General features: G+C 40.7%; 1 protein-coding gene across 9 annotated transcripts in view; it reads right to left on the bottom strand.

Annotated features, from left to right (window-relative positions):
• Positions 1 to 13,699, bottom strand: part of mast2 (microtubule associated serine/threonine kinase 2) — a 208,362-nt gene that overhangs the window by 32,906 nt on the left and 161,757 nt on the right. For 7 of the 9 annotated variants that reach the window (XM_046048968.1, XM_046048973.1, XM_046048974.1 and 4 more), the window contains exons 7-10: positions 10,408 to 10,483; positions 8,784 to 8,804; positions 7,758 to 7,836; positions 6,560 to 6,714 (exon numbers count right to left, since the gene is read on the bottom strand). In XM_046048968.1, coding sequence (XP_045904924.1) covers positions 6,560 to 6,714; positions 7,758 to 7,836; positions 8,784 to 8,804; positions 10,408 to 10,483 — 331 coding nt within the window. The remainder of the gene's footprint in view (positions 1 to 6,559; positions 6,715 to 7,757; positions 7,837 to 8,783; positions 8,805 to 10,407; positions 10,484 to 13,699) is intronic. The other 2 variants (XM_046048975.1, XM_046048976.1) reach the window with 1 other exon arrangement.

Below are 13,699 nucleotides of genomic sequence, written 5' to 3'. Positions count from 1 at the left end.
GACTGAGAGGAAGGTAGGTGAGGGAAAAGTATGGATCTGGGGCTCCAGATGTCTTTGTTGGTATGAGTCATCGCCACACACACACACACACACACACACACACGACCTGCGAGATGAGGTAATGCTTTAAGTCATCCATCGGCAGCTCAAAGTCCAATTACCAGCTTAATAGGAATGAGAGTAGCCTGAATGTGACACATGAGCTAAACATCACGGAGGCAGTTTATCATTACGCCGACGCATACGGTGACACGTAACACACACACACACACAAAATTCAGTACATAACTACGCTTCCATTTTTCTTTTGTTTTAAAGCTGCTTTGTTCTGGTGTGGATCGGCCCCCCCCACGACCCGGTACGCAGGATAAGCGGTTGACGGTGGATGGATGGAAGTTCTGGTGTGTAATTTTCTGGTAAGTTTTTATTGTGAAAATGGCAAAAAAAGAGAAACTCAGAGCATTATTCTGTAAGTAAGTGAGAAAGTTGTTAATTTTAATTTAGGTGAACTTTCCCTATAAACAAAACAAGCCCCAACTGTGCGCCCACACACACACCCATTACTGATCAATCATTCAGACCTCACACCTTCAACTTTTAAAACTCTCCTTTCATGTTCATGTTTTTTGAAAAAGAAAAATCAATCAGAGCCCGGCTGGCTCTGCCAGTGGGCTCAGTAATTAAAGGTTAGCCTTGACAGAGACGGATTCAGTGCCGGAGGCTGTTATGTACATTCTTTAATTTTCACAGAATATCTTCTTCTCTCTGTGTTACTCCTCTTGTGCGCTCGTGGCTCCAAGCAGCCGGAGCCTTTATTAAAATAAAGCTCCCGTTCAGAGCGAGCTGCAGCGGAGGTCCAAGTCAAATCCCTGGGATGAATAACACAGGAAAGCCAGACAAAGGCTAATTACAACACGGCAATATTTCTACTGTAATGGGAAATAAAGATCGCCTCGCAGCAATCCCAGAAAAATGCCTTTGTCATTATTTTGAGAAACGACCTTGGAGATGAGGCTTCGGAGGAAGTTGTGGGAGAGCTCTTTTGTTTTAATGTGGGGCTGCAAGTTGAAAAGTTGGGACTGTGAGAAAGAGACAAAATATGTATGAAGCAGAACAGAAGATCAAATCTGTTTCAACCCCAGGGTGTTTAATAAAAACCGGATAATTAAAACACTGTTGGAAAGCCGAGCGGTGATGTCACGTGATGTGACAAAAAGGCACTCAAAATGCAAACGAGCTTATTGGTAGAGAGGGTAATTGAAGTAAATCAGACGAGACAGCAAATCAGATTGTGACGGTGAGGCGAGTGGGAGAAAGGGGTGAGGAGAGGGGGACGAGGCTGTGTGAGTGTGAGAGAGAGAAAAATAACACTGATGCTTCACAATTGATGCGGGAGACTCGGGAAATGAGAGGCCTAATTGACCGTGACAGAGAGGGGATGAGGTAGAGGTGTGTGTGTTTGTGTGTGATGAGCGCTGTGATTGTATGTGTTCACCACAGAAACCTCAACATCCCGTGATGAGATTCATGATTCCACTGAGAACATTAGTAAAATATCGCCTCAAGTGTCGGACAGGAGGAAGATACGGGTGATATTTTTGTTCAGTTTATTCTAAAACAGTAGAGGGAGAACCAGACCTTTATTTAAAAACAGGCTTACTTTAAAGGCAAGCTTTATATACAGTATCTTATTTCATTCGATCTGCTCTCCTTTTAGTTGCCTGTTAATGCAAACTCAACTCCGATTCCACAGCAGAGAAGTGTCATGCCTACAGAAGCACTCTGCTGTTCTGTCTTTTTCTTATTAACAGAAACGCTGTTTTCAGTCACCAATTAATTTAAATTGCTTTTGTCAATCAGTGTTAAGCAAACTCAGTCAAGAAAACTCAACACTTCGTGCAGATAAGTTACATCAAAAGCCAACGAGGACATTCTGCCCTTTGCGAAAAAAGGAAAGCTTTTAACCCTGCAACGCAAAGTGAATCATTTTTAGAGACCTCTACATCATCAGTGTGATCATCCCCCCGCCCCCCAAAAACCTGATGGATACAATCATATACATGCAACGCACGGATAATCCACCAGAGGGCCGAAATTCGTCCAGCATAGGTCCTTCAATTTAGACAACCAAGATGGAGGTTGTCAATCGGTGACCTACAGGTCAAGTTTAGCTAAGAAAAGAAAAAGAGTCACATTATTTCGGATACTTCAATATGAATATTTACTGGACGGAAGCAATGTACAGTTATTTAATATTTCATAACTTATTTTATGGTGAAATCTTGTTATCTTTTTATTCCATTAAGCTACATACACACTAATTAAAGGTTTAAAATAGACATATTTAGCTAGATTTAACGCAGAAATAGAGATATTTTTAGCCTATATTGTATTTTCCTGCTGTATCGAGATGCTAAATGTCTAATTGGATGTTTCCAAGACTCACTTCATAATAATTGTCTTTTGGTCATTGATTTTAAATAAAAACTGACCAACTCAGAGGAGAAATACACCGTAATTTGTGTTTGGTGTGTATTTTTTAAATGCCAAAAAAGTACTGCATTGAAGATATCCTGATTATGGATGTCAAGTCAAGTGACACGGAGCAGTTAGGGGAAGATGCTGCTGCTGCTGCTGCTGATGATGATAAAAGGCCTAAAACATGTTGTGTTCTGCATGTTTTTGATGATGTGGGCAAAACATTGCAATAAATTTGGAATGTATCAAAACAAAAGTCATACATGCAAAGAGATTTTTACATTTCTATTTTTTTATATTTGGCATTAGGTATAATAACCACTCCTTCAAAACATTTGAATTTTCTGTCAATTGTTTGATGGTTCAGGCTTTTATAATGTGAAATATCTGTGCAAGGATGTTTCACTGACGTACAAACCACATCATGGTGACACAGTTTGTAAATGACCAGAAGCATATCTTCAGAATAGCTGCAGACCTACCATACAAATGCAAGACATCAATAAGACTTACTAGACTTGCACTAACCATGTACAGCATTATGCTTTGGTTATTTTACTTCTCATCTACCTTATGTAGTTTGCTTTGTGATTTACTGTATGTCACTTGGCTGCTGGATCTCTGAGATCTCTAAAAGAAGGAGGTATTCTATCCACTGCAGTTTCTTGTTACTTTCCGGCCATGATTAACGAGAACACAGCTGTGATAAATTAAAGCTGGCAGATAAATGAGCCAGCCTCTACTACAGATTCTGTGGTAGTTTGGGCTTTTGATACCTGGAAAAGAAGTTTATATAATATATGTGAGTACTGATATGTATGATAGAATACAGTATGTGGTTTCCCAGACAGCGAGTCAATGGGGTGCAGCAACTGAAGCCTGTAACAGTGGCACCTGCACAGTATGATGGATGGATGTGGTTCGCTCATTACCACTGTATGGAAGAGTGGAGGGTCCACGGACAGAAAGATAGGGGGAGTGATAAGAGGTGATGGATAACCTGCAGAAACCAAACTGGGCAAGAAGAGCAACGCTAGAGAGGAGGGTAGGATCAGGAGGGGAACCAGAAAAATTAGAGACGAACAGAGAAACTGTTAAATGATAAATAAGGGTGACTGTGATCCCTCACGGCAGAGTCATAAAATTAGCATATAATTGTGCTCTGCGCCTCATTTTCATTTGTTCAGTCTCTCTCATACAGAGACCCACTTGCCCTCCCCCGCCTCCTGGGTCCAATCATCATCTCGCCCTTCAGTCACTCACTTCATTTCTCTCTCTGCTCCAGAACATTTTCCAACTGGTATTTTCACGAGCGCACTTTATCAAATTGGAATTGGATCCTAAACTCGACTGGCAAACAGAACCTGAGCACTAATCTTCAGCCTATACCTCTCCCTGTTGGTTATTTATCTGGACTTGCAGACAGTCACTAAGAGCTTTTTAACGACACTCACTGCTGGTGGACTAATATGTCGTCAGGCTTTCCACTGAGGCACGTGAGGGGGGGTGGGGGGGGGCTGTTGGCTTCAGCCGAGACACTTTTCAAAGTCACCTTCGTGTAAATTAACTTGCTCACAGTCTACTCCATCTCGATAATTACAGCACTTTGGTTTTGTCAGCTTTTTATAATATTTCCGATAAAAGCTGGAACATTTTCGTCTCAAAACAAAAGGAGGTTATATGAGGACACAGGATTACCTGGGATGGCACTTCTTTATACACAACACACACACAGAGAGAATGAGCGAGCCTGACATCAATCAACAAACACAGTGGGACTCTAATCGGATACAAACCATGCAACTCTGTCTCACCTTCTTTGATCTCAGAGGATGAAAGAAGTCAATATCTCTACATAAAGCAACAGAGATAAAGACGAGGGGAAAGCTGCTGAGACAAGAGGCGGAGTAAGTGTGGGTGAGGAGGGAAAAAAAATGACGAAATAAGGAAAGTTTTAGGCAGGGATGGGGCTGAGAGGCAGTGACAGGCTGAACATCAGTAAATGAAGGCAGGAAGTGGGTGGAATCTAAAAGCAGATCTTGACAGGTAAGAACAGAGACGGAGATAAAGACAAAAGACATTTGAGTGAATGAATGAAAGAGATAGACAGATCCACAGGTGGACAGGTGAGTGTCACGGATATAAACAGTGCGGACATCCTGCTCGCTTCCACCTGTCACGGACACGTCAGAACGACGGGTCTGACCTTTCTGAAGGCTGACACAAACACATACAGGCCAGGGCATCAAGGTATGCTAATGTGTTTTCGTCTTATGGGAGGCCAACTCAGGTCACTGAAAAACTACAGTTCGCAAAGCACCAGATACTTTAATTAATTTTGTGGCACATTTTAAAATCAATACAAGTTGGGGTCACTTTATTAGGTACAATCAAATATAATCCATTTCAACAGCTCAGCCAGAAACTCCACAGTTACAAAGATAATATTTTGACATGTGAATATTACATTTAATCATTTAGCTGAAGCTTTTTATCCAAAGCGACTTACAATTGCTAAATATGTCTCACGCCTCTGGAGCAACTAGGGGTTAAGTGTCTTACTCAGGGACACATTGGTGGATGTTGCAGCAGGAACTGAACCCGGGTCTTTTACACCAAAGGCATGTGTTTTAGCCACTGCGCCATCACCACCTCACGTTAGAAACACATTTTAATATAACAGAGTCCAGTACATAGGGCTGGGCGATATGGCCAAAAATGTTATCACGATAAAAACATTTCAAATCATTTGATATCGATAATTATCACTATCAATGTCATATCATTATTTCTTTCAAGTTTAAAGACTGATTTTTGCTCCTGAGTGAAAATCGAAGAAACCAGATTGTTAATTATGTGGTTTAACTTTTCTTTATGCTCAGAATGTGACAACATTTGATGCCAAACAGTTGGTCACTTAACAAAACTTAGGTAGAACATTCAAAACTATTATGATACAATCTTTTTTTCAACAAATATGATTAGTAAATCTTTTTTCAGTCCTTTTTTCCTCAACAAAATAAATATCTGATAGAAAAATTAGGTAACTGTTCGTTATTCAAATGAATTAAACCAATTATTTATAAACAATATATTGAACATTTATTATATTGTTATTGAGAAAATTATATTGCGATAATTATTGTTTTATTGCCGAGCCCTACCAGTACAACACAATAACTAACTATGACCTAATTAGCAAATAGTTGAATTAATACCTCTCTGACACTGAACATTATAATCTCTGTAAAGGAAAAAGACGTGGCAGAGCTGTTGTAGTGGGTTGTATAGGTGTACCTAATAAAGTGACCAAGGAGTGTAGAACACCCTTAGATAAGCAGCGTTACAGAGGTCCAAATGTTAAAGAATAATGATGGCTTTTGAAAGATTTCAGCAGTGGGAGGACGTGATGGCACAACAGCTAACGACTTTAGGCCAGGATATCTGGAGGAGATTTAAAATGTCTGAGACGAGAAGACTGGACCGGCCCATTGAGAGCCTTAAAAACAAACAATGAGATTTTAAAATCAAATCTATACTGACTGAGGAGACACAGGAGTGCTGTGGTGTGCTTTTTTAGTGCCAGTGAAAAGTCTAAGACAGAGAAGACTAACTGATCCCTAACCTACAGTACAGGAAACGAGTCTAGCCAACAAGAAATGAAGTGGCTGTAACTTTCTACATTGGATATTGTTGTCTGCAAACAGGATCGAACCACTGACATCTCAAAGGTGACTCACCAAAGTTCATGCTCAAATCTGGGAACACGGCGAGTCAAGTGTCCTAACAACACTCATCAGACCCAGAAGAAACCTGCATCTACAAGTCTGCTTCTTTAACCTAATGGTTACGATGGAGCAACTGAATATTTTTATCCTCTCAAAATTTCCATTCAGTCTTAAATTTAGCACTCCAGCTTTAGAAACAAACTTTTCTGATGCAGAATATAAATGTTCTAGAAGATTGTGGCCATTAGAGGAAGAGCACCGAAATGCGGCTGCGGCTGCTGCTTGCCGCAGAGACACAGACAGGGCTTTGCACAGTGTTTGTGTGGGCGTTTAACTTTTGACAGAGGTCCTACCTGAGGCTGCGGGAGCGCGGTCTCATGGCGGGGGAGCAGCGACCCTCCTCGTCCGTGATGCTCTCAGAGCTGAAGTGTTTGGTGAGGAAGTGCAGCTCGTCCGGAGTGGGCTGGAAGGGCAGCTGGTGCAGCTTCTCCTGAGATGAACAGGAGGACTGTGAGAGGAGGAGCACAGAGGGAGCACAGATTACAACCAGCACTGCAGCTACTGCGGGGTTAGGCTGGAGCTAGGCTAAGACTAGGGTTAGTCCGGGTCAGGGGAGGTCGGGGAGCTGGGTGGATCTAGGTTTTTCTCCCTGAACACTGGCCTGTCCCAATGATTCAGAGTCTGTATGTTACTTGTACACATCTTCATCTTCTTTTTCTTGTATGTTCTGGATCAATTCCAGTGAAATGTGACTTTACATTGTGCATAGAGGCAGAGCTACGTTAGTGATGCTAACAACATTAGCGGATGTTAAAATGTTAGTCCGGATAATGAATATCCAACTTCACGGGAGATTTTCTGTTTTGTTTATTTAAAGTCAATCAGAGCCACAAATCTGGATTAAAAAGTTAAATTAGACGTCTGGGATACGTATATTTTAACGGGGGACTATATTTTAATGTGAAGCAGGTCCAAAAATACACCGTGCAACATCATCATTACGATGCTGCTGAAACAGTTGGTTATACATTCATTCCCCTGCCTACATGCCTAGATGTTTTTTGACTTGTAAATTACCAAATAAATAATTACTGGGCACCGAGGGAAGTCCTTCACATCCAAGGAGTCATTTATTTTCCCTAATAAGAAGAATCAAATAAGTCCTGGGTCTCTGTAAATACAGCTCGCACAGCCAGCTACCTCTGCTCACTGCCTTTGAAGCATGCTGAGCCTCATTCTACAGGCGGCAGGTACCGAGATACTGCACACTGGGGTATTAAGAGTGGAGATGAAGGAACAGCAGAAGGAGAAGGAGAAGGATTAGACCAGTGGGACAGTTGATATGTCTCTGTGAATGCGGGAAAAGGAAAAAGAGGCGGGAGAACAGGGGACTGTATTATGGCTGAGGTTTAGCTGAGAGGAGGTTTTGTTTGCTTGTTGCGGTGCAGTAAAGTCAGAGGAAGCAGAAAGCATTTACTGCTGGGCTTTTTGGGATTCACAGATTAGATAACACATACAATAACACGCAGGGATTACGGTAAAGATATTTACCGAGACAGTAGAGCTGGGAGTGTTGGTGCCATAGCCAGAGGAAGGCAATGAGGCCAGAGACCAGCGTCTGCCATCCGTCCTGGGGGAAGAGGAGGAGGAAAAATATATGAAAGCATCCGTTTTTTAACATTTAAACACATTTTACGTAACAGCCAGATCAAGGAGATACAACTTCATCACATACAGCAAAGCAATGATACAGCTGAAGGAGGGAAAATACAAACACAAGGAAAACATGGACCCTAAAATACAGGCGAAGCCATGAGGAGGATCCACTGAGACTCTGCAGACAAGGAAAGCAAGACCTGGATTTCACACTTTTTTATTTTATTAAAATGTAATCCAGCCGTTATTCTGTATTTTTATCACTGTCACCAAATCCCGTGTAAAGACAGAACAGCTCTGTGGGTATGGTTTTTAACAAACAGGAGAAAAGCGACGGATGAATCCACATGTGGTGCTCTAGTGAGTATTTGGAGCAGCATGACGGTGTGTGCGGGACTGAGTCAGAATAAACATGATGATGAAGGAACATGTGACCCAGTGCAGCAGTGAGGCTCACTGAGGTGTTTTTATTAGTATTTGGAACAAAGGAGCTCTACGTCCTTAAGAGGAAGACGACACGTGCTACACACACAAGACTTGTTAGTGGATACATTCACTGTTGGGTCTTTTCATGAGATTTCTTGACATTGAGATAACAGTAAAATACAGAATATATATCACCAGCCCTACCCTCTAAATATAATCTGACCAAGAGATTTTCAACATTTTGTAAATCATCACGTTCAGGTCCCAAAGATTCTCCAGTGTTCAGCAAGTTTTAGTATGTCGGCAGGCTCAGTGAGTGTCACATCAGTTTGAAGACACAGTTCTTCGTTTAAGAGTTTGCCAGTAGAAGAGGAGAACCTGCAGGGTTCTCAATGTCATTCAGAGAGTGTGGGCTCAGCCATGCAGGACGAAGGGCAGGAGGGTAGCAGCAGGAAGAGGGAGGAGAAAGGGCTAAGGTCAAAACTGAGAGGTTACCTGTCAGCCCTGTGTCCGTGACTGTGAGGGAGACAAGACAGTGGGTTTCTTTTTATAGCCGTTAGCAGCTGTCAGTCACACACACAATCTCCAAGCCTTCCCAGCCCTCACACCTCCTGAGTTTGATCTTTTAACACTTGTAAAGTAAGTAATAAAGTAATTAACTCAGCAGATCTCAGCTGGTCCTAGTTAACCCAACTAAAATTAAAAACTTAAGCTGCAGATTTTCCTTAAAAAATAAATGTAAATAGGAATGGAAGTTGTACAATATGGAAAAAAATTCAAAATAAACACAGAAATAATCCTGTGAATAATTCCAGACTCTCTCTCTCTCTCTATATATAAAGAATTTGCCAGTAAAATTGTGAAATAATTCAACACATCTTTAAAACTCAGCTCTTTGTTATCAAATATTAATTCATCCTCCATCTCAGAATAAGTTCTTAAAAATAAAAAATGTAAAAATAAATAAATAAGACTAAAAGACTAAAATAAATAGAAAGGGCAAAACATTTGAAAAAGAAGTTTTTGTGTCACATTCATCATCATTAGAATCATACTGCTGTAGAATTGACTGCAGCACACTGCTTAAACCTTTTTTTTTGAGCTACACAAATTTCTTAAACATAAGTCAATCCTAACTCTCCTCTTCTAAGAGAAAAAGAATACAAAGATGCTGTTGTGCAGCCAGCCAGGGACCCTCAATGGGTGACCTGTCATCTCATCCTCCACCACACGGTGTCGCTGCTGCCTGGCGTCTGCGGTGAGGCTGCAGCACTGAGGACAGCAGTTGGACAGAGAGGGATTTCCAATTTAAATCAACATTAACGCTCTTATTGGCTGCTGCACCGCTGCCATACAGCGTTGATGATGCTGTTGTGGAAATAACCCGAGGGTTCACTGCGGCAGGAAAGGTTTGTTACCATGGAAACATCATCTTAACGAAGGTTTAAGAGGCAGGCTTAGCGAGAATTTCATAACATTTTACCAAACTTTACCCTACATGTTAATCTTGGATCGAAAATCCCCTGAACATACATGCATCTATCTGTCAAAGGTACATGCAGAAATGCTATTACGCACACACACACACACTCTTACTCCGTCCTTCCCTCCCAGTAATTACTGCGCCGAGAGCCCAGACAGATAAGAGGTTTATTAATACCGGTTTGAGTGACAGCGTCAGAGTGATCATCTGCCTCCTCATCAGCTCACACACTATCACCAGGAGCAGCAGCAGCAGCTCGGCTCTCGAGGCGCCAAGGCCACTGAGCCGCTTCACATCGTTCAAAAGATATGGACATTAAAAGCTCATCCAATACTCTTCTTTATTTCTTCACTTCCTGTCTGATCATAATGCTTTATTTTGATTTTATTTCCCATAAATTATTATTAACTGTACTGTTTAACACAGTGAAGTAACCTGCTGCTTGCGAGGCTTTAGTTAAAGGAATATGAACAGGGCAGTAGGCAGGATTTTAGGAATACTGACAAAAAAAACTTTTTGTTTGTGTAAATGCTATTTTTATAATCCAACTTCCACCAGATTTTTACATTATCATCCTACCCTACCTATAAGATGCACAGATTTTCTTTTCCAGGTGTGTGCTTCAGTGTGCCTCACCTGCGTGCAGGAACAAAGGAGAAGTGTGCAGCTGTGTTGGGGGAGAAGTTCCGCGGGCTGTCCAGAGGGCTGGTGCCTGAGAGACAGAAAAGAGGGAAGGAAAGAAAAATCAGAGGAGAAAGAACATTAGGTAAGCAACCTGCTGAAAATACCGATAAGGTGGTAGCTTCGGATATGATCCAAGACTGTACACCACTTTCAACATATTGACGAAGCTGCACAACTTCCAGTGAGAGGAACGAGCTCACGAACAAGCAAAAGGAATAAACTGTTCTGAAACTAAGAACTACATGACGAAAAAATGAGTTTTCGAGCTGATCAGTGAATATAACGGACTGACCGTGAAGTTGTACAAGTGTTTTGAATATATACGGAAAACACTTTTTAACGGATAAAGGCTGATTGCGTAGAGTTCTAGAAGTCTAGGTTGTTTTATTTTCTTCATGGACAATGTTAGGTGACTGACAGATGGACATCTTCAAGTCTTGGATGGATATGAAACTCGCTTGGTTTGACGGCAAACGGTTAACAGCTGTGTGTGAAAAATATCTGGATCTTTGCTTAAAAAAGTCAAGGGCACAAACCTGTGGAGATAAAAACTGAAGGAAAGAAGTCCACTACGACTCCCAAGGTACATTTCAGCAAGAAACACCCATTCATAGAGCTTATGCTGCGTTCCAGACAACTACAAAAAGTACAATGGGACGCGACTCAAAGTGGGAATTCCTACTTGTGAACACGGGGCAAATCCATATACTCTGACTTCCTGAAGAGGGAGCTGTCTGACGTCAATGGAACAATGGAAGCACACACAGTAAATGGTAAACCACCAACCAAAAGGCAACATAAAGTACATTTACCTGTATTTAGTAAAACCTAGGGGTGTGATGTATGCTGTGATAGTAATCAGCTGGACCCGCTCGAGCTGTGAGTCCAGACAGCTGTGACGAGTGGTAACGTAGCTGGTAGAGTTTTACAACATAAACATCTAAAAACTGAAGCACAACCTTGCTGTGTTTGGGACTGTGAGCTGCTGAAGTTAACATGTGTGGATTTGTGGTGAGATTTCTGCCTGATCAAAAGTGTTTCACATGCAGCCCCAAACTGCGTCGGTCAAACGGTCTAAACGTTTCTACCAGCGGACCAAAAACGTAATGCACAGCAGTGAAAAGGGCAGGTCGACTTCTCATTAAATCATGACGTTAGTCTGGTAATATTCTGACCTTTTTCTGGACATGTCAGAGAACACTGATGTGTGGGAGAGATTTTAAAAAATGCAGAACGTTTTAACCATGAGCAGAAAATCTGCTGAAACACAGGAGCTATTAAAGTCCAGGAGTTTATAACTAAATCTAAAATTAATAATTTATCATTGAGGTGAAAAGGTGCCACGGTCACATTTAAAGAGGTTACTTCCCCAAACAAAGACCCAAAGAGGAGGGAAGACTAAATCACGACTCAGCAGAGATCTACAGGAGAAACAGAGCTGAGAGCAGCACAGAATGACTGAGTGCTGCACTGACTTATATTCTGTTATACTTTGGTTATAGATTTTGAATCGCCACCTGAATTTTTTGTTTCTCTTTATATAAATAAATTTAAAAAATCACCATAAACTGGTGCAGAAAAAATCATCAGCATTCAGGAAATAAAGTGTTTAATACTCAAAAATGTCAAATAATTCAGCACTAAAGATTTCTTAAAAATAGTGTTAAAATCTCGCTTCGATCTCGTGAACCCAATTTCGCATCTCTTCTCGTGGGTTAAGTGTCTCGTCACACACCTAGTACAACCTGTCCTGTATGTAGATTGATGTCAACATATGTCGCCAATGTTATTAGGTAGCTGGTTACGGTAAATAATCTCTGAAAGTCATCTCAGTTATTCAGGAAAACTGCCAAAACATGCAATAACTAGGGCTGGACAATAAAACAATAACAATAATTATCGCAATATAATTTGTTTCAATAACAATATAACAAATGTTCAATAAATATTCAATAAATGTTTGACTTTTTCACTTGAATCATACACAAATTAGGACTTATTTTTTTTAAGAAGATGTTTATTTTGTGGGGGGAAAAGGACCGAAAAAAGCTTTTACTTAATTTGACTCGTGCATATTTTTTGACACAGATTTTATCATAATTATGTTCTAACTCAGATTTGTGAAGTGATCCACTGTTTAGCATCTAGTATTGAGCATAATTTTTGGCATCAAGTGTTGACCTTTAAAGAAAAGTTTAAACCACAATTAACCATCAGGTTTCTTCAACTTCCACTCAGGAGCAAAAATCAGCCTTTAAACTCAAAAGAAATAACGATTTGATACTTATCGTGATAATTATCGATATCCAAAGATATGAAAATCTTTATCGTGATAACATTTTGGGCCATATCGTCCAGCCCTAGCAGAAACATTACAAAATATATCTACTGACTTTTGCAGATTACCAACTGATGAAGCTAGACGGGAACACAGTTAATGAATAATCAGTCTGTTCATGTTTGGTGTCGTGTAGTTTGAGGAAAGTCGGAAATTTCAACTGGGAAATTCCGACCTCCAACTGTGACTGGAACACAGCCTTAAAACTCTGTTTTGTGGGCGACCTGAAGCTAAAGATTTAACTTTGTAGAAGCCTGATAAAACATTCAGCAGTTTACATCAGTAAATAATTCTGAGATGACAGATTCAAAACTAACATAAACTTGTAGATTTGTTAAATTATCCGGGAGATTTCTGTTGAGGTCCATGTTGAGGAATATTTAAGATCAAACACTTCCACAACCATCGCCTTCTCCAACTGCAAACCTCAAAATATAAACAAGAAAACAAAGATCACCCGGGTGAATTTGATTCAAGGCTTTTTCCTGCTGCATGTTAAGGATATGTGAAAACAAATTACAGGATAAATGAAAAAATAATAGGCCTCGGTATGAAAGCATGTGTGAAGTGTTTTGCTTGTTCCTAGATTCTGCCTCCATTTTCCATCTTCTTCAGGCCCTCAACAAGATGAGAGCGGGATGGGTGAGCGAGAATGTGAATGGAGGGTTTATGGAGGGAAGAGCAGAATCTCAAGTGATGAGGACGAATTACATTGGAAGAGACAAAAATAAAGAGAAATACGGGAGCTGAAAGAAAGGTGGAGAGATAAGAGGGCAGACTAATCCGTCTCATCCATCCAGAGAGAGAGAGGTGGATTTAGATAAAAGGAGGACAACCCGTGTTTACACTCACTGCTACACAAATTACAGAGAGAACAATTTCAGCCTTCAAAAGAACCATGAGAGA

The sequence above is a fragment of the Micropterus dolomieu genome, linkage group LG05, assembly GCF_021292245.1.
Source record: "Micropterus dolomieu isolate WLL.071019.BEF.003 ecotype Adirondacks linkage group LG05, ASM2129224v1, whole genome shotgun sequence".
In the NCBI taxonomy this organism is placed as follows: Eukaryota; Metazoa; Chordata; class Actinopteri; order Centrarchiformes; family Centrarchidae; genus Micropterus; species Micropterus dolomieu.
The sequence above is the reverse complement of the archived record's forward strand: the minus strand, read 5'-3'. Positions and strand labels throughout refer to the sequence as shown.